At 36.4% G+C, this 24,639-nt stretch overlaps 1 protein-coding gene across 1 annotated transcript in view; it reads left to right on the top strand.

Moving 5' to 3' along the window:
• Window positions 1-24,639, top strand: part of SKAP2 (src kinase associated phosphoprotein 2) — a 116,564-nt gene that overhangs the window by 49,606 nt on the left and 42,319 nt on the right. Inside the window, exons 5-6 of the mRNA XM_062502305.1 lie at window positions 17,567-17,644; window positions 18,349-18,432. Coding sequence (XP_062358289.1) covers window positions 17,567-17,644; window positions 18,349-18,432 — 162 coding nt within the window. The remainder of the gene's footprint in view (window positions 1-17,566; window positions 17,645-18,348; window positions 18,433-24,639) is intronic.

Genomic DNA, 24,639 nt, shown 5'->3' with positions numbered 1-24,639 from the left:
TGTAATGATGATGTGAAGAGTCTCCTCCTCTTAAAGCCATCAGAAAGCTATGGGAAAAAAAAAAAACTTTTGGAAAGATATTTTGCAGTCCTCTTTAGTTTTTGAAAAACAAATCTAATTTTACTACTAAGAATGCTTTGTGTTTTAAAAGGGGAAAAAAGTGATAATGGTTATTCCTCATTTGAAGATGATCTTGGACATTCCATCTTAACTATTGCTATATCCATGGACAGAAAATTATGTTGATATGAACTTGAGATTTCCAAGCACTATCCAGACAACAGTTCATTTCTCAAAGATTTGTGAATAGTGAGGCAGTTACAGGAATTTGGTCTTTCCTTCCTTCCTTCCTTCCTTTTTTTTTTTTTAAATAGAAATTTTACTGTGTATTTTCTGATACCTAAAGATAGATTTTAAGAGAACTAAACTCTATCTGGACATGTAAGTAGACATTAAAAAATATAATTTGTACACATCATGTAAAAATGCAACATCTCAGTGACTTCTGAGAACTTTACTTTTTGGAAAAAGCAAGTACATTCATTTTGCTTTTGTCTTTAAAATTTTTAAGAATTAAAGTGACTTTGAGGAAGCATATACAATTTTATCCCAAAGCATCAAGGCATGCATATACATGAGGTTTGGAAACCTGTGCAGTTAGAGTAGAAAGTCTTAGAAAGGGATAGTTGCAAATGCACCAGTCATTTAAAATAATACAAAACAGTACAAAACAAATATGATTCTGAAGAAAATGCTTCCTTACTGGAATTTTCTTTCATGCTATTTTATCACCTTCTACTATTGGTCTTGTTTTAGTGGTAGCAGAGAATATTAAAATATATTAAAGAGGGAGGAAAGCACTTCTTGAATTATTAATATTCAGTTTATGGATATCTGAAAAAAAGGAAGGTCATAGTCTGACCTAGAGACCTTGGCAGTGTCCTTTAAACAAGCATTAATCATATGTAGTGCATCAAATCATCATGTGCAAGATAACACTAGTGACCTCTCCAACTGAGAATAACAAATGACTCTTAATTTTCCTTTCTGTACATGAGAGAAGTGTTGACAACCTCTGTATATTTTTTCTTTTGCCCTGTACCTAATCAACTGATCATTTTCAACACAAAATTTTCCTTGAAGTCCATCTTTTCACTCCTATTTCTGCATGATAGGGACCTGTGTAGCAAAACATGTAATGATTAATCATCATATATGCATGTTTATGTCTAAAATCAAAATACTTTCTGCATCTTTGATGAAATGACATACTGAAAAAAGAGAATCAGATTACATTAACTAGTTAAAGTACATAAAATTTATAAAGCTGTTCTTCAAAATGCAGGTAATAATACACCATGCTACAGCACTCTTGGGGAAGAAGCATACTGCCTGAAACATTTTTTTGGATGACGTTTCTATTCATGTGAAAAACCTGACATAATCATGCATGATCTTCTACATCACCTGTGTGAAAACTACTTATAAGTCCTAAAAAGGGGTCATTAGTATTTGTAACAGGAGTTGTGTGTCAGAGACACACTTTTATATGCAGTTGGAAAGTCTGAATAAATATTTTAGAGCTAAACTGAAGACTTAATTGCCTGTCAGCTGCTGAGAGGATCTTGTTAAACCAATTATAACCCTATAATCCCATAGTCTTCATTCTGTTCTGGGCTACGCTGCACCTATAGGGTACTGGAGGAATCCACAGGATTGGCGTGCCTGAAAGGGTTAACAGGCACCTTAGGCAATATTTCATGACCCTTGCTGCCTTTATAGAAATTGCATCATCATTTCAGCATTCTGGCCTGTCAGTCTTGCCATTGCTCTGCCACCTGCAGTCTGATCTCTCCAGCTGGTTGCCTTCTCCCATTTTTGCAGTGTGGCTGTAAGTGTGAGCCATGGCTGCTTGGCTGAGCCCTGTAGAGACTTGGAGCTCATTCTCCATCCTGCTGTTCATTCCGCTCTTCACCATGGAGTTGGAGGCAAAAGCTGTGTGCCATTTGTTGGCACCTTGGGGTGCTGCACATCAGGAATCTGGCCTTACTTTGTCTTTCACTGATGATGCCAGTTCTTTTCTGTCTCCCCAGTTGTTTTTCCTGGCTGAGTTTCTCTGAATGGCAGTGGGACAGAGTTTACAGAAGTCTAATAGATTTTAGGATTTTGCTGTAGCTGCGGACCTTCTTGATGGCATTTGTTTACTTGTTTGTTCTCTTTGGCACTCACACTTAGAGACCAAATTAGCAGCCTCTGGTGCTAGTTGTGAAAACTGAATGGTTCACAGAAGAATGCATCAGTAAAGAAGAATATCAGATTAACTCTCAGAAGGCTGAGCATTTTGAAGCACCATGGAGCATCTTTTTAAGGAGTTGTAATGAGTGGCTAATAAACTCTGTGTTTTAGCTATGTTGCTGGAAGCTGTCAGGAAAAACCTAGAGTGGTGCTTTCAATCTCTATCCACTGGTTCAGTGGTTCACAGTCAAACCAAGTACAGTTGGACTTTTTTGACTAATCAGGTAAGAAAATTGTCAGCAGGGTAAAGTAAAACCCTCTAGTTTGATTGTATAGGCAGTGTCCAGGGTACTCATCGTGTTAACATCAATTGCTCTTTCCATTGCTTCCTTGGGGTATTACATTAGACACTCTTTCCATAATCCAATTAAATAATGAAGCTACATTTGAGTTGGAATATTATTGCTTTGCTGGAGTCCTGAATGAGAGTTTTGCCAGAGGTTTAAAATTCCTAAGCCAGATCATATGCTATATTACAGAAATCTTAAAAAAAAAAATATATATATATTTTGTGCCACAGCTTCCAGCTCAGTCAGCTTTGAATTATGAAAATCTGAATAACAGAAGAAAAATTCATTAATTGAGCCACCCTGCAATTTATAATCCTTCACATACCTACACAATGTCTTTTTTTCCTAATGGACCTACATTCTAGTATGCTTTTTAACCCGTAAGATTCAGATTTCATCCTTTTTAATGACTTACTTCAAGGAGAGATCTAGAATTTTAGCTCTAGAAAATTATTTCTGTTCTAAGTTTTAGTTTCGAATTGGCTAAAACGGTTGCAGAACTTGCACAGAGAGTGTTTTATGTAGTGCAGTGTACTGTGTAGGATAATCACTGCCTAAATCTCCTCGTCTACTTGACCTCAAGACAACACCACAAATGACACAGGTGTGAAATTCAGTATTTGCGTCTCTATTGTCATAGGTAGCTTCAGGTGGTTAGTCCAGTCTCTTATTTTTAGAGAGTTAATTGCTTCTTATGGTGGAAAAGATTGGTATGTCTTTTTGGTTTTGTTTTTTTTTTTTTTCTTCCCACATGCTGTCTTGTTTTGCGCTGCAGCTCATGTCTTTCACCCTTCAAGTGTAATTGTTCAGCAGTGACACCTTCAACTTTCTGTGTTTAAGAAGTAAGTGATAAACTTTGGGCTGTTCCATATTGTACCATGTCTTCAGTCATGTTTTTTGTATTTTGAGTTTCAACAGTGAAACAATGGAATATGCTGATTTTTGGGTTCTTCATCCATTTAAGAAAGTTCTGCTGGTCTTTGTTTTGATGGCCTTCAGTGGTGAAGTTCATCATTGCCCCCTCAAGTTAGTGCTCCTACTGTAGGTTTCTCTTTTTTTTTTTCACCTGTGGATATATAAAATAGTCAAGCACATGAAGGTTGTGATATATGTTCTGACTGTACCTGATGACTAAGTTAGTCTTCTGTGCTCTGCCAGTTTTGTTTAAGTTCATTTCTGAATCCAAGTTGCATTTCTAGGGCCAGCTGGATAATTTAGGTTCTGTAGGCGAGTCATTAATGTGTGGTCCAAACTTGCATGTTTCAGTTTCTCTTCTGACCATCAGTCTCTCTCATTTTTCTCTTAATGCTTACTTTCTTTTTTAAACAATCAAACCCCCACTTTGGTCTACCTAGCAACTTTTTTATGCTGTGTCTCCATAGATCAAGAACTGATCTTAGGAAAATTTTAAGAATTAAACAGTTGTGCTGTTCTAATACTGAGCTTTACTTCTGTATGGACATTAAAATTGTTATGCCTTGTACAGCTGATACAATATCATGATTCTCTGAAATAAGTTACCAAGAACTGTAAGAATTATGATGATTGATCATGCAAATTAGCTTTTTAAGGGTTTCTACTTTATTTGTCCTTAAATATAAGTTCTTACATTTGTACCTTATAAAATATTTTCAGATTCACTCCTTTAAGTTGTCTATTTATTTGCATATTTTATCTTCTGCTGTTGCATGCAATGGCAAATTAAGCACAAATAGCTTCATGGTTATGAAAGATTATATGAATTTAGTGTGTAACTAGGATTACTGTCCATGTTAATTCTTAGTTATTCAGAAAAATATGCTTTGATTAATATTTGCCTCTTATAGGGGTAGAAACCTCAAAATGGAGAAAAATCTTGAACGACTATGCAAGTCTGATGTAAACTTCAGAGCTACAGAGGTATATGTAGGTGTAACTAATTTTTGTCTCTCTTTAATTAAAAATTATTGTTTTTTACTTTCTCACTATGGGCTTCATGGCGACGCTTTTTCTTTTTGTGTAATCTTAATTTAGTCTTACTGCTTCAGCTCATTTTTTTAAAATAAAAGATGCTAATTTACTTGTATTTACACAGATGGCCATCTCATTTTTTACTGAGCAGTATGCTACGACACATTATTTTCCTGCTGGTTTTCTGTTTCCATAGAAATTTCTTGATTAAAAAAACCATTTGTGTGACTTCATAATTACAGTAATTTTAACCTCGATAATAAAAAAAAGGTCAGAAGAGTACTTTTTGGGTACATAAAATATGACAGTAGATGCTGTCTCAAAGAAATAATTAAATGGAGAAGTGATAATACGTGTGAGGGGATCTTTCTGAGAGTATTTGTAAACTTTTGATTTCTAAATCTTGCCTCCAGGCTTGGTAAGAAAAGCTCAGTGTTTGTAAAGATTATCCTGACAGCAATATGCTGGGTCAATTGTCAAGACATGTTTAGCACAGGGGGATGTATTAATCTGCTACAGCTACCACTGTAAGTGGTTGGAATAAATAGAGGGCTCAAGCAGATGAAGAGGGATTAACTGTGTAAATTGAGCAAACTCTTCAATCACTAAACCACTGATTTTGCAAAGGATTAGTCTGCTTTTGCAAATATTGATTACTGATTTGTTACTGGGAATCAGGATGATATAACTTCTGCAGTTGGTATGTAGTAAGCTATGTGAAGTGTACATCATTCATATTAATGGGATTGTCAGAGGCATTACAGAAACTGACAGATTTATTGAAGCAGCGCTCTTAACATTGTCATAGTTAAAGTTGTGTCAGCATTTCCATTAAAAGTTCCATTTTCTTTTTTTTTTTTGGTATTCATAGATCAACTTTAATATTTACTCAGTTGAAATTTGGTAATATCACTTTATGGCTTTGACGCAATCATTTTTGTGCTCTTTTAAAGAGAACTGAATTAACACATTTTTAAATTCGAAGAAAACACTGTATATTACTTTAAAACAAAAGTTTGCAGGTTTGAATTCTTTGTTTTGAGGGCAACCTTTGAGTGATACTGTGCATGTTCACAAGTTTCATTATGGTTGGTAGAGAAGTGATGCATGTTAGGCAGTTGATATAAAGTGAAAATAACTGAGGAATGTTTGTATAAATGAGCTCTTTTGCTTGTATAGAGGCTTGTCTGGCTTTTTTTCACTGCTACTAGTTTCTCTGATAAAGATTATTGTGTTGCCTACAAATCCTGTCCTGCTGATGTCCACAGACCAAAGTACTATCACTGAATACTGCCACCAGACCAGGCAATGATACTCTGTTATCAGGTTCAGTTAATTCATACTCCATTAATGTTATACCTGGTTCAAGTTTCAACAGTGGTTGTATTCACTGGTTGGTTTGTTGTTCTAATCCTTGAATAGATTTATTTGCAGATATAGGCTTAAGGAAAACTCAGATGCGGTGTGAGAATCAAGGGACAAAAAATGAAAGTTCAATGAGTTTGGAAAAAATCCCACTGACATTTATCCATCCACTTCATCATTGTAAAAGTCTTAAGTTGTAAAATATGCCTATTTCTCTTGATGTGTCATCTTTTTCCTCTTACATGAAACTGGATCACAGCTTTTCTCTTGATTCTCTCTTTTCCCAAATTGTAAACCTCATTGCAGGATATGATAGTATCTGTGATTTATAAGCTTCTAGTCCCTTAACTTTGGGGGCTTCCCATGGATTTTAGATGCTGGAGGAAACCTATGTGTGTTTACCGTAGGAAAGGATGAGCTGTTACCTTGCAAGTCATAGAAGCGATCCTCTTTAAGTTTTAGATTTCAGTCCCGTACATGGTTTCCAAATAAAAATAATTTCAGATATTTCTATTCTGTACTAAAGCCAGCAAGAACTGCAAGGGTCATCTGAGAAACATTATGTAGCTTGATGTAACTTAGAAAGATCCTTGAAAAATTGAAATGGATATTTCCACTGACTAGATGTAACAAAATGGGACTTATGGGAGAATTGGAACAGTTGGTTAGATCTCCTCTCTGTTGTTCAGAGACAAACAGGTTCTGCCAGAGTTCTTGTTGCTTGTATCTTCAAGTGTATTTTTTTTTTCTTTCTGGAGACTTCAAATGTACTGGAAAAATATTAGTGCAGTCATTCAGAAAATTTGGGAGTTGATGTTGGAAGGTGGTTCTTCCTGTCATTCTCAGTATACTCCAAGGTGAATGGCAACTGAAATTTACATCTGGAAAGCTTTCAGGAGACACAGGAGTGTTCTGCTGGCGTCCCGCAGTTTGCACTGCTGGCTTCTTACAGTGTTTCCCTTGTTCTTTTCAGTTAGGTCCTATGCAATTACAGGAAAACAGGAGAGTATTTTATCTTTGTGGTAGCAACCTCCATGTGAGAGGAGATTTGAAAACAGTGATGTGTTTTTTGAACCATAAAACCTTTGGATTTTTATTACCTCTTTATTACCTCTTTCAGGGTACTTGGAAATAAAGGCACTGTATAAGTCACTTTTGATTTCCATACCTTTAATTTTTCTCATGGTCTTGCTCTGTAGATTGATTTTTCTAAGTGCAATGTTGTCACTGCAAGAGACTGTAGTTCTACCACAACTTCCCACTTCTACATACTGAATTATATTTGACATGCATTTTGTGTGCTGCAGTAAGGAAAACTTGAAAGACTTGTATGAGACTTTCTTCTTCTGTTATTATTTTAAAAAGTCTTGCCTTTACATGCAGACTGCTTGTGTAAAGTGTAAAGTTATACCTCCATCTGAAACCAAATTAGCTTTCAAATGCAGAGGAGCTTCGAGTGTGATAGTTCACTGATCACTGAGCATAGCTTTTTACTTAAATTATCAGTAGTAGAAATGTATCAAAAATGAGGCAATGAGGCAGAACATTCAAATCATTTTGTGTTTGCAGGAGTACATAAAATGAAATTGAAAACTGGCTTAGGACCTCTTCATTGAAATCTGCAACTGCCAGTTTTAAAGATGTTTTTAGCTGACTGTAAGAATTTGAATCTTTTCCTTCACACAGATGAAAGATTTTTCAGCTCCAACCAGTAATGTTAAAACTTTTTCTGATCGAGGATATGAGCTGTTGGAGCATTTAAAATGCACAAAGTGTGTGTGTATGTTTCCTTTCAGAAGTTTAACAGGCCAAGCTTTTGGCCAGGAGTCAGAACAGTTGGAACTTTGCAGACTACACAGGTAATCCAAGAGGGCTGCCAGTTGTCATAAATGACTTCTATATATAAAACTCATGCAATTTACATTGAGGGTTTTGTTGGTTTTTCATGGCAGTCTGAGAATTTCCTTGTTCCCCAGGATTTCTTGGGTATTGCTTATTGTATTTATGGTGTGTTATGCTTCAGATCAGAGCACGAGTTAAAAGGTTCCCCTGCTAAAATAACCTTTTCACAGACTGAAATTCACACTGGAAGATTTTTCTCTTTAGCTAAATTTGACACACTTCTCAAACGGTACTGTTTTGTTTTTTTCCCTTCTTTTTTATTTCCTTTTTTTTTTTCATTAAGAATTTTTAGATGGGGCTTAAACTAGCTTCTAGAAAAAGAACAACTTAGAAGAGGATGTATGCACACTAGAACTTACTCAGGAGAAGAGACAGGGCAAAAAATTTGGGAGATTATAAAATTAAGAGGAAGAAAATTTATATGCTTTTTGTTTCATGAATGTGTGATTTGTGGAAAATCTAACTTGCATGGTATTGCCAAAATCTGGACAAGAGTTCACAGAGTTCACACTGTAGTGGGCTTTACAAGATCTGTCAAAATATTGTTGAGTAATAAATGCTTGGATTACTAGGACATTGAAAGTAAAAGAACATGTACTACTAATTTTTAAATATAATTTAGAAGTTCATTGTTTAGCTTTGCAATAAGTGACATTTGGCAGTTTTTCTGCCAAAACATATTAAATCATTCTTGTATTCAGCTAAATAGTTGTCATTGCTTGGTCTCAGTGTAGGCTTACATACTGAAATAAAAGGGCCAGTTGCCTGACAATGGAATTTTAGGCCCTTCAAAAGTACTAATTAAAGCATTATGAAAAAATAAGAAAAGTAATAGGGAACTTCTAGTTCTGATTACCTCAAGTTTTTTTCTTAAGGTACTGTGATATGTGGGTATTTCCAAGGGCTTCTTATGTGTACCAGGTGGCTATTTAAAAATAGTAGTAAATTGCAGAGTACAATTGTAGTATTACTTCTTCCAGGTGTTTTGGATGTTAAACTGAAAATCGTATTTTTCACCTGGAGGTATTAAATGAAAGCTTTTAACTTGTTGTTTGATATGCCTGTAGGACTTACTGTTAGCCATCTGGGAATACAGGAATCATGATATGGTTAAAGATGCTATCCATATGCAATTTGACATCATGCTGGTCATACTCCAGCTGTAGACTCTTTATTCCTGGCCTTTTAATTTTCTCTGATTAGCTAACAGCACCTTCTGTGGTTCAAGCTATCATGTAGATATTCTGAGTCTTTACTTAGGGTTTCTAATCAAAATTGGATGTGTGTGCTTGTCTGTGAGACAACGCTGGGAAATTTCAGCTTGCCTGCATAATTTCATGAGAATTCCCAGTGCCTCTAATTGATCCATGATGGTCTGTTTTGACTTGGTTCTGTCTGCAAAGCAAGGGCATTGTTTTTATCTCTGTGTTTTCCTGCCTACTTTATTTGACATAACAAAGTTTGAAGCTGTTGCACTGGTAAAATTTGTATTGCTAATCTCTACCACTGATGCACTTTTCTGGTAGCTGTAATGTGGGCCTTTGGATGACTGAAACCTGTCTTGTGCTGAAATGTTTGAGTAAACGTTAGTGATTCTTTAAACAAAACTTTTGCATGCCTTACAACATTTTTGTATGCCTTACATTTCAGTGATGTGAGTGGGAGACCTTGTACAAGAGACCTTTTCTTTGCTGCTGTATCTTCCTTTTCTGCTTGCCTAAGAATATTTGAGAAACAGCAAAACTGGGAGGGCTGCCATGGGTGTTATTTTGTGAAATTTTAATAAATACCTTTGTGAAAGTTAAATCTGGATCAAGGAGTGAAAGCCATAAACTCCTCTGTACATTAAGATGCTATGCAAAATGTAACAGTGGGTGTTTCAGAAGCAGCTGAAAAACCATCAGAAGAATGCAGAAATCCAGGACAATATTAGTTTACAAATTCAAAGTTTGGATGAGGAGTATGTGATCCAGGATAATTCCATTTGGCTGTGAATCCTAACGAATGGAGTCAAACTGGCTGACTCCTGTAATTTGTTAAAAGAAAAAAAGAATTTTTTTTGTCAAATGAAATGCTACAGCTACTAAAGAAACTTTGTTCAGAAAACAGATGAGGATTGAAAAGCCATGAATGTTAGGTTTTTAAAATTTAAAATAACTAAACACACAGTTTAGGAAGTAAATAGAAATGACTAAAAGAGATGCTAACTTCATCAAATAACTGTATTTAGTTTCTGTAAAGAATCCATTGCAGGGGTTTTTAGGCTACCTGGTCCACTGCATTCTCCTCTGCTTATAGGAAGGAAGGGAAGAGAAGGGCTTGTACCACTGTCCTTCTAAGGGACAAATCCATAAAAAATACTCTGTGTTTAAGCCTCTGAGGGGTGTGGTACTAATGTTTGCAGCCCAAACTTTGTATCCCAAATTAGAAAGAATTAAAACTAGAAACAGATGAGAGCGTTTTAAGTATTCTTTATTAAAATACACTGCTGGCTCTTAGAGGAATATATGAAGGCAAGTTATTCTATAAAAATTATTGTAAACTGTTAGAGACCACAATGGGTAATGCTAGGGATGGCTCCATAAAAACTTCATAAACTAGGCATCCTTTGGAACAAACACTTTGAAGACCAAAATGCTGGCTTTTTGTGAACTAATCTTTCAAAAGCTAAACATTTTCATTACATTTATTCCAGGTATGAAATGCGTTTTCTTTAACATTTATCTTTTGATTCTTTCATGGTAAAGTAATTCAGAGCTGCCAGGTTTCTACACTTGCAAAATGCAGAAGTAGTCTTTATGAAAGTGTTCAAGACAGTTAATGAAACTGATGAGACTCTACGTGATCTTCCTCCTGATAACTTCTCTTTAATTAAAACATTTCTCTAAGAAATGGGATCTTTTTTTCAAATGTGGTTTACATTAATCTTCTCTTTAATAAAAAAAAATAAATGTAGGGAGAAGATATGCATATGAAAATAAACCACCTCCTCTTTTGCCTAGATTCACAGTGCTTGTGCAACAGATGTGACTCCAGTGTATTGCTATGTGCAGATTCAAAGATAATTGAATCCTTCTGTAGTAGCTATTAAAAATGGGTAAATGCTGTATTACCAGATCAAAATGAAATGGAGAGATATGAAGAATTTTGGAAGAAGTGTGTGAGAAGGAGGGTAGGGGGGAAGAAAAGAAGATAAAATTAGCTTTTTGTGTTGCTAGAAACATTGCTCTTTCTTTGCTCAACTATAACACAAATATTTTCAGAATATCTCTGCCAATTTCAAATTGCAGCCTGAGATAGCATAAAAGCCCTGTGCTTGAGGACAAAACCACTTATTTTCTGCACTTCCTGTGGGAGCAGGCTGTCCCTTTGTGCCAAAAGATGAGCTGGTGGGGAAGAAGACCAGCCTGGCTGAACAGGGAGCTTTTGCTGGAACTCTGGGAAAAAAAAGAGTTTATGACTTTTGAAAAGAGGCAGGCAACTCAGGAAGAGTGCAAGTATGTTGTTAAGTCATGTAGAGAGAAAATTAGAAAGACAAAAACTTAATTTTTCCACTACTGTAAAAGATAAGTGCTTTAATAATTATGTTAACAACAAAATTGGTCCAAGGGGAATCTCCATCCTTTATTAGGTCCAGAGGGGAAGTGTTGTTACCAAGGACGAGGAAAAGACTGAGGTACTTTATGCCTCAGTAGTCAACAGAAAGACCAAATATCCTCAGGGCAACCAGCCCTCTGAGCTGATAGACAGGGACAGGAGCAGAAGAGATCCCTGCAATCCAGGAGGAAGTAGTTAGTGACCTGCTTTGTCACTTAGACATTCACAAGTCTATGGGACCAGATGGATTCATCCAAGGCTACTGAGGGAGCTGGCAGAAGAGCACTCCACCATTTTTCGTCAGTCCTGGCCCACTGGGGAGGTCCCAGGTGACTGAACGCAGGCCGATGTGACACATGTTTGCAAGAAGGGCTGGAAAGAGGATCCAGAGAACTACAGGCCTGTCAGCCTGACCTCGGTGCCGAGGAAAGTTATGGAACAGATCATCTTGAGTGCCTTCGTGCAGCGCGTACAGGACAGCCAGGGCATCAGGCCCAGCCAGCAGGGGTCTGGGAAAGGCAGGTCCTGCTTCACCAACCTGATCTTCTTTTATGACCAGGTACCCACCTAGGGAATGAGGGAAAGGCTGTGGATGTTTTCTCCTTAGACTTCAGTAAAGCCTTGGATACTGTCTCCTGCACATTCTGGAGCAACTGGTAGCCTATGGCTTGTACCAGTGAACTCTTCACTGGGTGAAATGCTGGCTGGGCTCAGAGAGTGGTGGTGAATGGAGTTACATCCAGTTGTGTCTAATATCTTTATTAGTGATTTGTATGAGGGCATCAAGTGTACCCTCAGTAAGTTCTCAGATGACACTAAGGGTCTTCAGTGCAAAAAAGAAAAAAAGGAAGCTGGAAAAAAATAATTGTATTATTAATTATGGTTGCATTATTTTTTTTTTTAGTTAGAAGAGGATAAAGAAATAGCGATCACTGTTTTCTCCATGTAATCAAACAAATGCATTTTTTCCTCTCAGTTTTCTTTTACAAGGAATGAAAAACAGTGAAATATTTATATTTGAGCAAGATGACTTCACCATTATAATGGTTAAACCTCTGGTTCTCTATTAGGAAAGCAAGCTGTAATCAACCACTTAGCTGTTACAGAATTACACGTATCTCCATTTCGCCTGTTTAACTTCCCATAAGCATGCTAAGCACCTCTTTAGAATGCATTGACCTCTGATTGTTTCTTGCTTTATGTATCCCTTAGCCCACATTGCAGAAGTAAAAAAAAAAAAAAAAAAAAAAAAATCCTATTGGTAAACAGTGCAGAATAATACAGTCTGGTTTTGTTTTATTTATTTTGTATACAGGATGAAATTTTTACATCTTTAGGTCCTCCAAAATCAAAATTCCAGGCACAAGGATTGAATTTCATGCTGTGAAGTGACACTGATGAAACTTGTTTTTATGTAATGGACCAAATTCACTGTTGCAGTAAGGTGAAAAATTAAATCATTCAGGCTTTTGCCTGTTTGATTACCAACTTGCAAAAATTGTAGTCGTGCCATAAGCTGTGGTTTTGAGATCTTTCTGAATCACAAGATATTCTGTGTTTGTGGGAGTTGTGCAGTGGAATCTATACATTAACACACCTATTTTAATAACATTAATGTTTTTCTGAAGTCAAAGCCTGACTGGTAAAGCAACTTTATGCTTGAGTGAGAGCATTTCACTTTCTTTTCACTGGAGGAATTTTCAGCCTGGCAGCAATAGTATTATAATAACTGCCAGCTGCTCACTTGGCACAAGAGTGCCTAGAACCAAGAGGAAGAGCCCGGTGCATCATACACATAATTTACTTTTCTCTAAGATGAAGGTATAGGCCTCATAAATATTTTGATCTGGTCTTTGATGGCTTTTGTACACACCAGTCTGAAAATATGCATGTGGTGTATAACTTGCAGGTTTTATTTTGGAGAACACTGGAGTAATTCCCACCAATATGGAAAAGATAGGAAGAGAAGTTATTGTGGGAGATTCTTCTGTTGAGTGAGTGATCAAGAATGAAGGAAAACCTGTAACGTTAAGCAGATGGACCTCCCTTGTTCTATACCATGTATTGGGTATGCAAGATTATAATCTCCCTAAATATTGGATAGTTTTGAACTGGTCTTCACATCAAAATACTACTATTCAAGACATTATTTGTGAGATAGAAACTCAGGAATGGAAATGAGACCTTTTTATATTATCAACTGTGTGCTAGCCCACCACTGTCAGGACAATGACACAGCAGAAGTTAGGTCTGGAGGAGTAAATAGAAGCAATAATTATGCCTTTCTCTATGTATAAACCCACACAGCTGCAAGTCACAGAGCATTTCTTACTCCCTTCTCTTGGGCATTTAAAATTTGCTTTAAAAACTATAGAGTACCAAAGGAGAAGCTAGGGAAGACTATGATCTTTTTAACATCTTAATATCTAAAGAATTGAATCATATCTGGAAACAGACTGTACAGTGCTAGGAAGGCATGGTGATCTCTGGTGGTCTCATTTTGAGAGAGAAGTTTTGCTCTGATCTTCTTGTGAGCTTGACCATAAGTTTCTCCTGAACAGGCATTAAGACATCCAGAAAAGGGTAGTACCAGTAGGTACTATTTGCATCTCCAGGATGCAAGCTTCTTGCATCTCCACATTTAATTTCTCACAGTGGACAGTGGACAGTCTCCAGTGAAATTACAGGTAACTGGAATTCAGGCCATTTCACCTTGCATCCATGAGGGAAGGAGAAAATTCTCCTTGTCATGAAGACATCCTGGGGTGTGCATGGTAGTGTAACATGGGAAATTCTGAGCTCTAAAGGAGTATGTGATTTGAAGCATGCGGCTTAATTTGCTTTATGGCTCTTTACTTAAAATACATAGTAATGCCTTCTTTCTTGGCAGAATTCCTCTGTCTTAGATTCTTTATAGAAGGAGCTGTTTTATTCAAAGTCTCATGCTGCAGTCAACTAATGAACCTCTGATCTCAGCTGCTGGTGTAATGTAAGCAAATGCTGCTTTGCTATAATGAAGTACTGCTTTAGTGATACTTTTTTGTGAGATTTGTGTCAAGCCTGATGTATTTCAAATGAATGGGGAAGCAATATTCTGTTTGAAAGCCACTGCAAAAAACAACTTACTATGTAAATTCTGCACTTTCTGCTGGGAGTTCCCAGCATCTAGTGGTTGCAGTTCACTCTAAATTCTGGTTGAGATGTGGACAAGACAGTAAAGAAATGAAAAAATGGAAGAAAGATAGACAGATAATGCAACTTAAAGTTTCCCATGCAGAATCTCGGTAGTAACTGTAAGGAAGATGTGACTCACTCTCTCCTCTTTCCTCCCTGTGTTGTTTTTGTTGTAGTACTAAGACAATGGTATATCCGTGTTTGTGCCTTCTTCCTGCCACATATGCACAACACCTGTGGCTCATGAGAATCTGGGAGGAGGTGGTTCTTTCTCTTCCCTTTATGCTTTTTATACTACTTACCCTCCCTCCCATTCCTTCTGAAGGTACAGGGCAATGAAAGAAGGAATTTAACCAGATTTATGTTTTTCCTTTCTTGTACAGCTGTATGTGTCGTGGGATATTACAATTGGGTCTGTTTCTACTGCCCTTCAACTAAAGTTCCATCATATTTTTTTGGTCCCCAGGCTTCTCTGACAGAAGGGTAATAACATGCATATGATCTGTTTCTGCTTCAGCTACTTACAGATTGTGAGTGGCAGTGGGGATGACCAGCTGCAGTTTGTTTTTCGGAGTTACTGTCTCAGTTGCTTTGGGGAATATAAAAAGAAATTGGCTTCTCTACAGGCTAAGGGTGGGAGGAAGACTTTTTTTTGCAGTGGCATCAGACAGTGAAATACCCTTTTTCCATGCATGTTCTTTTCCTCACAAGCTTTCAGTGCTCTGTGCAAAATAAATGTAGTAACAGAAAATACCATCACCAAATTTATCCTGACTTGTCTCAGCAGAAGTAGCAAATTTGAGAGTGGAATTTTGGTTCTATGAAGTAGTCAGTTCTGATGACAGAATAACAACATTAAGGAGTCCCCAAAATATGTTCTTCTCTGGGACTCTGGTGTCCCATTTAATTTTACTCTTCACTAAATGATCACTGGCCAAGCTTCCTCATCAAAACCCAAACTGATACCAACAATACTGGGTAAAGTTAGAACTAAATAGCCACTGCAATTCTTAAATTGTAAAATTTAAGAGTGAGCTGCTTTTGTTTGTTTGTTTACTTAGGTTTTATGTCTTCCACATCTGTGGGGTTGCACTGCTCTAAGATGAGCCCTACTGGATGAGGTAGAGTTGTAAGTGTTGCACACTGATGCCTCCCAATGACCAATACAAAGCAGCACACGATGCATATTTGCAAAACTCTTCACCTACCCCACTTGTAATACCATCATTACATCACCTTTTAAAGTAACTGTTAAACATATCATATACCAGCCATCAAGTGTCTTTGTGTTTAATTCCCATTTAATGTTGGGCTGTGATTGCATGTTACCAAGCAAAGGAAGGACAGCTGCATCACTTTAAAATGCATGTTTATGGTGCTCTTGTATTTTTAACACAATAGTTAGAATTCCATAGAAACTAAAATAGAAATTAGTATACTCCTAATCTTTAAATAGTAATAGTAATTAAAAAAAAAGAAGTGGAAATATCAATGTCAATATCAATGTAAGTATTTTGGTGTCAAACAAAAGATTTTGCAGTCTAAAGAGCCGGCTGTATTATTTAAAGAATGTCTTCTCATTTTGAGTGTTTTCATGCTTTAAAAACCAGCATTCTCTGCACATTCCAATCTCTTTCTTGTCTTTTTCCTGTCATAACTTTATTTAAATAAGACTACCATAAAGCAACTCATTTGTAATCACTGAATTAAAAAAAAAATATTTTAAAGAATAACCTAAAAACCCAGGAAATTGACATCACCTTTCAGCGACAGTGCTTGGTTCAAGGTCAGACCATTGATCTTCCACCCAGACTACATAATTAAAAATGGTGTTTTTAGCACAGAATTTGTCTGCTAATATCAGTCCTTTTCTGTATGTTTATATTGATAGAATGTAATGAGATTACATATATTCTGATGAATAATGGCTGCCTTGTAAACTTGTCACCTACCTACAGTGACTCTTATGAATATTTGATGATAATAAGTAGTAGGAACTTCACTGTGTTGCTTACATGCACTTAACCCAGCAGCACAGGAGTACCTTTTGCAGTGCTTTTTGGCTCAGGGTAAGCAGTACCATATTTATATTCATATTAAATATTATACACAGCTAACATTCTTATTCTTAATACTAGGAGTTCTGTTTAAATCACCCTTCTGTTGTTTTTAGGAGGAAAATGTAAGATGGAAGACATGATTTTTAACATTTAAAATTGTATTTTAAGATGAGGCAGTAAGGCTGCTCAGTCGTACATTTATTTGAATTAACAGTTAAGAAAAAGAAAAAATACAGTGAACTATGCTCACCATTTTGCAGATGCAGATATATTGTAAAATGTCTTATATTAGTGTCTGTAGGTCAACAGTTTTGTAGATCTCTGTACAATGTCTTTGATTTATCCATTATCACCTTGCAGATCCTATATGCTGCAGTTTTGTGTCATATTACAAATTAGGGAAATCTGTCAGCAACAGGCAGCGCCTTTTGTTGTCTCTTCATGTGGTTTCTCTTTTTGTTGATGTGTAATAGAGAGTCTTCACCTTGTATGCTGTTTCAATGTATTTTGGTGGAAGGCTGGTATCAAAAACTACATTTCTCATTTAATTGTATTCAACTGGGGTTCTTGATTGTGATTCTCTTATTTGCACATTTGAAAACTTAGCACTTTCATTATCCAGCTTGCTTTACAGACTATGTTAGAAACAGTTGCTGTATTTTGTTTAATGACATATTTTTTCTTCTGAGACTTGCAAGGCCTGTTATGCAGCTATATTTTTCCTTACTCAAGTGGTGAGGAAAGCAGCAACAGTTCTGGCATTGATAGGTAGACGTGTCATTTACTTAAAATAATCTGGCATAAGAGTTACTAGATTTTTTTTTTTTTTCAGTAGCTCTTGCATACTGGGAGTGTAAAATCCATAATTTTATTAATGCTCCTACAGCAGTTCTCTTGAAAAGCAGTGCTTAACAGAATTTGTTTTTCTTTCAGGGAATCAGTTTCCTCCTGTTGCAGCTCAGGATCTTCAGTTTGTTCTGAAGGCTGGATACCTGGAAAAACGTAGAAAAGGTAAGTCTAGCTATCTTTGTGAAAGCTAGTGCATATTTAATGTCTGGGAAGTCTGTGTGTCTGTATTTGATGTTATACACATGAACAACTTTATACAGGAGTGATAAATAAAACTAGAAGAAGCTGAAACATTGAAGCATTATTATGCAAAAGAAGCATAGCACATAACTACTCCTACAGTATTGAAAGAAAATCTTATTTATTTACTAACAAAATCATGCTGTGAAAGTCCAGTCAGCCGTAATTCAGAGACTTTCAGATATTTTTGAAGAAAACATTAGGAACGTATGTATAAGTACCATATGTTGACTTCATGTTTCAGTAAGCATCAAGATTTATTTTCCTTCAAGAGGGCAAATATTGATCTCAGCTTTGGTTCAGTCAATATTTACCTTGATTCAATAAATCTTATATTGTCACTTTAATACCCACTTAATGCTGCAATAACTCTAGGAAATATTTAGGAAGTTGTTCATTATTTCCTTACATTTAATGTTACACATGACTTCCCTCTTTATTTGATTTCAAATTCTTATTTGTTTTCTTATCACCAATTTTTATTTCTAATTTCCTTCTCAGTGCCACGCATTTCCTTATTTTCCTTTCTACCTCCTTCTCCCTGTTACCTCACCCTTGAAAACAAGTAACACATTTTTGTTCAATAATGGTGTAAACCAATATAACACGTGTTGTGTTAATTTCAGACCACAGTTTTCTTGGCTTTGAATGGCAGAAGCGTTGGTGTGCTATCAGCAAGACAGTCTTCTATTACTATGGAAGCGACAAAGGTACTTATAACAATTATGAAAGCAATGATGTTTTAATGCACAAAAGAATGTGGAAATTCCATTGGAGTTGGAAACTGTGACTTAAAGGTAATTTTAAGAAATAGAAATTAAAATTTTAAAAGGAAGTTCTTTTCTTTTAAACAGTTTTTGGACAGTGCTGTAAATTTTTAAAATGTGTAAATATTCCTCAGAACCTGTATGTGATATGCATGTTTTCTAAAGCAGGGAAACTGAGGAAAAAAACCAAGTAAGTTTCTTGTAAAGCTGCTTTCTTTGCTAGTAACAGCTGGCTGTTCAGTTTGGTAGTATGCAGGTACTCAACTGCTTTACTAGATAGAAAATGTTCTTTTTGTCCAAATAGGATATTAATTTGAAAACATCCTCTAGTAATTATACCTTCCGAGTTCCTTAAAGATGGTCCTAACCAGGAAAATATTAATCTTAAAGCTGCATAGTGGAGTTATTTGTTTGTTTTAAAATAGTTTATGTTCTGGAAAAGCTAGAAATTAAGTAATGTATTTAACTAAAGCCACCCATAGAAACTAAAGCGAACTTCTGAAGATGACTTTTAAATTTAAATGGCCACTTTGGAAAGAAACTGGCATACATGTTGTAATATTACTTTGAGTTTTTGAAATTGACAGTCAAATAAAACATATTTAAATTGTGTGCCATGTGCATTTGATGTTTAAGGGTAAACTAAATGATACATAAGTAAATCTGAGCAAATTTTAGAAGTACAATAATGTCTTCCTCTTCCAACAGCCTCCCTCCTCTCCAGGACAAACTTACCATTGAAGTTGTTTTTGTTTTTTTTTTTTCTTTCTTTCTTTCTTTTTTGTTTTTCTTTTTATTTTTGAGATTACTGCAGGTAGTTATTATGTCGGCTTTTTTTATTCAAAGTCTAACAAAATTTGCTCCAGTTTGTTTAATTCCTCAGTATACTGACTCATTTAAGCTCCTCCTCTCTTTAAAAACACAAGAAATAAAGAGTCTTAATTGTAAGTCCAGTTTTCATTTTGCTAGTTTCCCATCATGTCCTCTCTTCAGAGTTTTGCTAGTATATCTGCTAAATGTTGCCTTTTCTTCTATGCTCTTTCCTTGGGTTTTATAGGCTGATCAGGCTTCACAAACATGAAAAATCTTTATTAAAATATTTTGAAGAGATGTGGCATGATACTGATTTGGATTTATCAGTACTGATTGATTTCTATCTCTGGAAAATGATCATGTGCTGTTTACCTACATATATATATATAGTTATACATTGCCTAGTACTTAAAAAATTGAACTTTTTGTTTCAGAATATATTGCTAAATATATTAATAAAGATTGCTCTTGATTATAAAATATTTTTACTTTTGTTTGCTATTTTTTTAGAAAAAAAAGGTTTGATTTTTTTTTTTTTTAAACATTCTTTTCCTTGTGGCTGTGCTAATAATTATTTATGCTTTCCAGCATATGGTCTTTGTATTAAGGCAGGCATGTTGCCCACCTGATCTTTATCCCTTTTTTTTTTTACTCCTTCTTCTTTTGCAACAACCTGATTATCAAATCTGTATTGCAATTTTTAATACACTCAGAAGGTTGGTGCCATGTTAGGAATTGACTGTATTTTGTGGGATCTCTTTCATTTATGAATCTATAGACAGGTTTTTATGGCTAATGCATTTAGAGCTTTTGTAGGCTGCAGATTGTTTGGGGAAGATCCTCCTAACCCTTACCTAATGATGTGGGAGGGGCACACAGTCCATTGGAACTGTACTGAATCATAGAATCATTTAGGTTGGAAAAGATCTCTAAGATCATCGAGTCCAACGATTAACGCAGCACTGAGAAGGTCACCACAGAGCCCTGTCCTAAGTGCCACATTCACATATGCAGTAAATACCTCCAGGGATGGTGACACCACCCTGTTCCTGCACAGCCTGTTCCAATACTTGTCAACTCTTTCAGTGAAAACAAATTGCCTAATACCCAATCTAAACCTTCCCCCGGCACAACTCGAAGCTATTTCTTCTTGTCCCATCACTTGTTACTTGGAAGAAGATACTGACCCCCACTTCATTACAGCCTCCTTGTAGAGAGCGTGGCATGGTTGGACTCCAAACAGTAATTCATGGAGGAAGCAAACAAATCAGATGCATGAATTTCTGCCTTACCTCCATTGGATTGGTGCTTGTAGTGCAGAAAAACTAGTTAAGCGTGGTGTAGTGACTTAATCTTGTAATATGGGATGACTAAGTCACTCCTGAACTTGCCTTTGAATTAAAAAAGCTTTTTTCTAGGCTATTCAGAGACGAGACTTCAGACCTGTGATGACATTCTATATAAAAGTGTCTCTTCCAGTGCAGAAGCAACTCGCTGCCATTATGTAGAAACTGGACACCAGTCATGGCAGGCTAGTATGCTGTTAAAAGCATGCTATGAGCTGTCATCCTAGTGCTTGTGAACATATGTGCTGCAGTTTATCATGCTGTTCAGCTGCAGATTGTCAGCATGGATGAGGTGTGTGATGAGGCAATCCTGAGCAGGTCTGGCATTTACTCACTGCAACTGTTTTCACTCCCACTGGTGTGGCCAGCAGTGGTACCTGCCGTAGTACACTGTTGTGCTGGGGGCCTTCTTCTTTTGCTGGGATCCTTGATGCTGCACCGGATAAATTGGATCATGTAGAAATTCAGAGAGTGTTTTTACCAGCTGTGTCACAGCACTGAAGTGTGTGTTTGGTGGCTTTGTGCAAATTGTGAACCTGGTTTCAAAGTGAGGAGGATTCCACATGTACTCAGTCCTGCTGCCTGCAGCACTTTAAATGGGTGATGGGCTGTTAGTGCCCATCTCTGTGTTGGGAGATGTAATGCTGAGAGGCAGCAAGGATTTCTGCATCCGTCTTGGAGTGTTTTGAATTGTGTCTGTTTTTAAAACCAGACCATAGGCGAATAATCTGTGAAAGCTATTTTGTGTCTGCTGTGATGTGTCTTTTGTTGACCAAAGTTTGATTTTTATGCTTAAGTATCAGTGGAAATGTAACTAAGTGGTAAACATGAGGCTATAGGATGCCTTTTTATTATTTGTATAGTCTTGTTGTTTCCAAACCAGTTTTAGTTCTTCTAACTTTCTTCTTTGTGCATTGGGAAAGCAAGAAGTGCAGAAGTGTTTAAAGCTCACAAACATATAAAGAAGAGTTTCAGAATCATTTACTCCAAGCTGAATGATGAAAAATATGAGGCCTAGTCCAGAAATATATACTGCAAGATAAAGCCTGTGAGATACAGTAAATGGCTGTGTGTTTGTGTGTGTGCTCACCTTAATGACTCCAAGCATCTCTTCAACAGTTGTGATGCCTGCAGGCTGGTGTATGTCTTGTTTCCCTGTTTTTTCTTCCATTTTCTCCTACATTTGGGTAGTGAAGCAATGCAGTTTATTGCAGTGATATAGACAGGTCTAAGTGAATCACCTGCATTTTTTTCTCTTGATCACTGATAAATGGAGTAGATGGAGAAACAAGGCTTGAAGGTTTGAGCTAGTCACATGTCTGAAATAGGTATCGTGGGAAGCACGTGTGTATTTCTGCCTGCCCTGTGGCATCAGTTGCCAGCACGTGGCACACAGCATTGCAGAGGAGTGTGTTCAAATGTCAGAGCTGGGTGGGATTTTGAGAAGCCTGCCTGGTGTTCCTTTTCATAGTCTTTCCTTCCATAAATCTTTTACAGTCATCTCTTTTCTTTCCTTCCATGCAGTTGCACCCTGAATTGAGTACCCTGGTTCTCTGTCATTTTTCTATATGATCTCTGGCTGTTCCTGTGTCCTCAGACACCAAGATGGTATGGATAACCTTTCAGACCTCAAAGTGCATGTGAATAAGGAAAGTTAATTTGTTGCTTTATAAATGATTGAATTAATGGCTTCATTACTTCTTTCTCACTAGGCCACAATGTTATATGCCCTTCTGTCTCAGCAAACTGAAGAGATCAGCTAAATGTTTAGCAAGACAGTAATTGATAACATTATGATAATTTTTCCTCTACTAATGGGCACTAAAAATTTATTTTCATTTTTATAACTTGAAAATGGTATCTGCCTGCCCGCCAGTAATATGATACTAAAGAGGGGTATAATTCAGAGGCTTTTACAAAAGTCTGAGTTTATTTTTTTTTCAGTTTCTTTAATTTTAACATGGACACGATAGTTTTGGATTTCTCTGAATAATAAGATAATGATGACCAAGACAGTGGTGAACTACTTTATTTGGGCAGAAAAGGGAATTGTGCATGCTCAACAGGACTTTGTTGTAGCAGGGTGATGGCAATCAAAGACATCTATCTAATGTGTACTGGATCTTCTGCTGTGAGACTGTTAAATTCAGACCCCAAGAGTCACACTTGCTGTTAATAATGCATTATTTAAAAAATAATAACTAGGTATAAGCAAACGGTATATAAACAATTCAGTGCCCTAAATCACTGCCTCAATTTCTTAGTTATTTTACAATTTCAGTTTATCAGAGGACTAGATTAAAGGAAAGAAGAAGAAGAAGAAAAAATTGATTACATTTCAGATCTGCTGGCTAAAAGGGAAGAACTTCTGTGTGTGCGTTTGGAAAAGACTGTTCCAAAAACTGGAAAAGGAATTACCATTTTGGAGACACTTATACTGAACTATTTTTAGATAGCAGACATCCTGCACATGGAAAAGTATGTGAATCTGCATTTAGCAAGAAGCCATGTAAACTGTAAAATCTTGCAGGCTCCTAATTTCAAGATGAAGAGAGTTAAATTATAGATTCTAATAGTATCTATAAATACTTTATCACGCTCTGAAATCTTTCTGTTTGCCTTTGTTCCTTATGTCTTTCTTTGTAACTTCTTTCCTTTCTACTATCCGAGTCCTCTCTGTTCTTCAGAACTTACTAATTCTTTTTACATGTGCTAATAATATGAGCGCATTGCCTTAGGCCTCAAATTTACAACCCAGTAATTTCAAGATCTCATTGAAGGTTTACCCTTCTTTGTTTTAAATGTTCCCATGGACTTAGTTACACAAGGTTACTTCAAAACCCTTTTTCTCTGCTTCCCTTGAGACTCTCTGTACCCAATGTAATATTGGCCCTGTTTCTGTTAACAACATTTAACTCTTTTTAGGATGAATGAAGTTTGTATGTAAGAGAAATATTTAAAGGCTTTCAAATTTTAATCAGATCTGAATTTTCTCTGTTGAATATAACTCCCCCATATTTATTTATCTTAAATTTCTGTGTACTAGCTTTGGTTTTTTGTTTTTTTAGTACTTAGTGCCTGACTCTCCCCTCTTCTATACTACACTTTTTATGATTTTAAATTTCTGTTGCAAAATTATCTACACAAACCCAGATTTATTTTTATGTTCTGTGCCTGACATATGAAGAAGGGAAGAGAGGAGGATGAGCAGATGAGAGCAAAGGACAGCTAATGCCGAAATGAGATTTAGCTTCATTGTGGAAAAACTTATGCTTGATGATGTTCACAATCTTTTTTCTTTTTACAAGACTGATATTACACTTTTTGCATTTCTGTTTTATGTTTTCCTGGGACAACTTAAGGGTTTCCTGTTGCTAAATTGAAAAGCTCTATCTTGAGAAAATAACAGACAGCAAAAATGTTATCGTTAGTCAGAGAAGTGTGTTCCAGCAGCATATATCTCCCTAGTTCTTCCTAAATATGCTGTTGTATTCCTGTCTAAGGAAAATTCTGGCTCAGATTTGGGGGTTCAAAATGAAAGTTAAATATCTGTAATATAAATGTGCTTCTTGAAGCTACTGTTGACTCCCACTATAAAAACTAACAGCGTGTAATTTTAAGTCTCAAAGTAAAATCTTTAAGTCTTCAAAGTTTTTAAATATCACAAACTGTTTACTTCTCCCTCAAGCACAGTCTCCAGAAAATATTTCTGATATTAACAATTTAACTCGCGATGAGAAAGTTCACAGGAGTCGCTGTGGCCCTAACTTCACAGGGCATCTTGAAACCAAAAGCCCAGGTGTGTCCAAACCCATTGAGCTGCAAGCCTATGCCTAGCAGTGAAGTCGAGGTGATTGTTGAGTCTGATGATCCCAGGATGGCTCTGCCTTCAAGCCTGCACCTGACTACTCTGCCTGGCCAAGCAGCTACTGTGGGTCATGGTTTGCTCCCTGGTGATCAGGCAATGGGGTTGGTCTCCAGTCCTAGCTGG

This window comes from Cinclus cinclus, chromosome 1 (genome assembly GCF_963662255.1).
Source record: "Cinclus cinclus chromosome 1, bCinCin1.1, whole genome shotgun sequence".
In the NCBI taxonomy this organism is placed as follows: domain Eukaryota; kingdom Metazoa; phylum Chordata; class Aves; order Passeriformes; family Cinclidae; genus Cinclus; species Cinclus cinclus.
The sequence above is the reverse complement of the archived record's forward strand: the minus strand, read 5'-3'. Positions and strand labels throughout refer to the sequence as shown.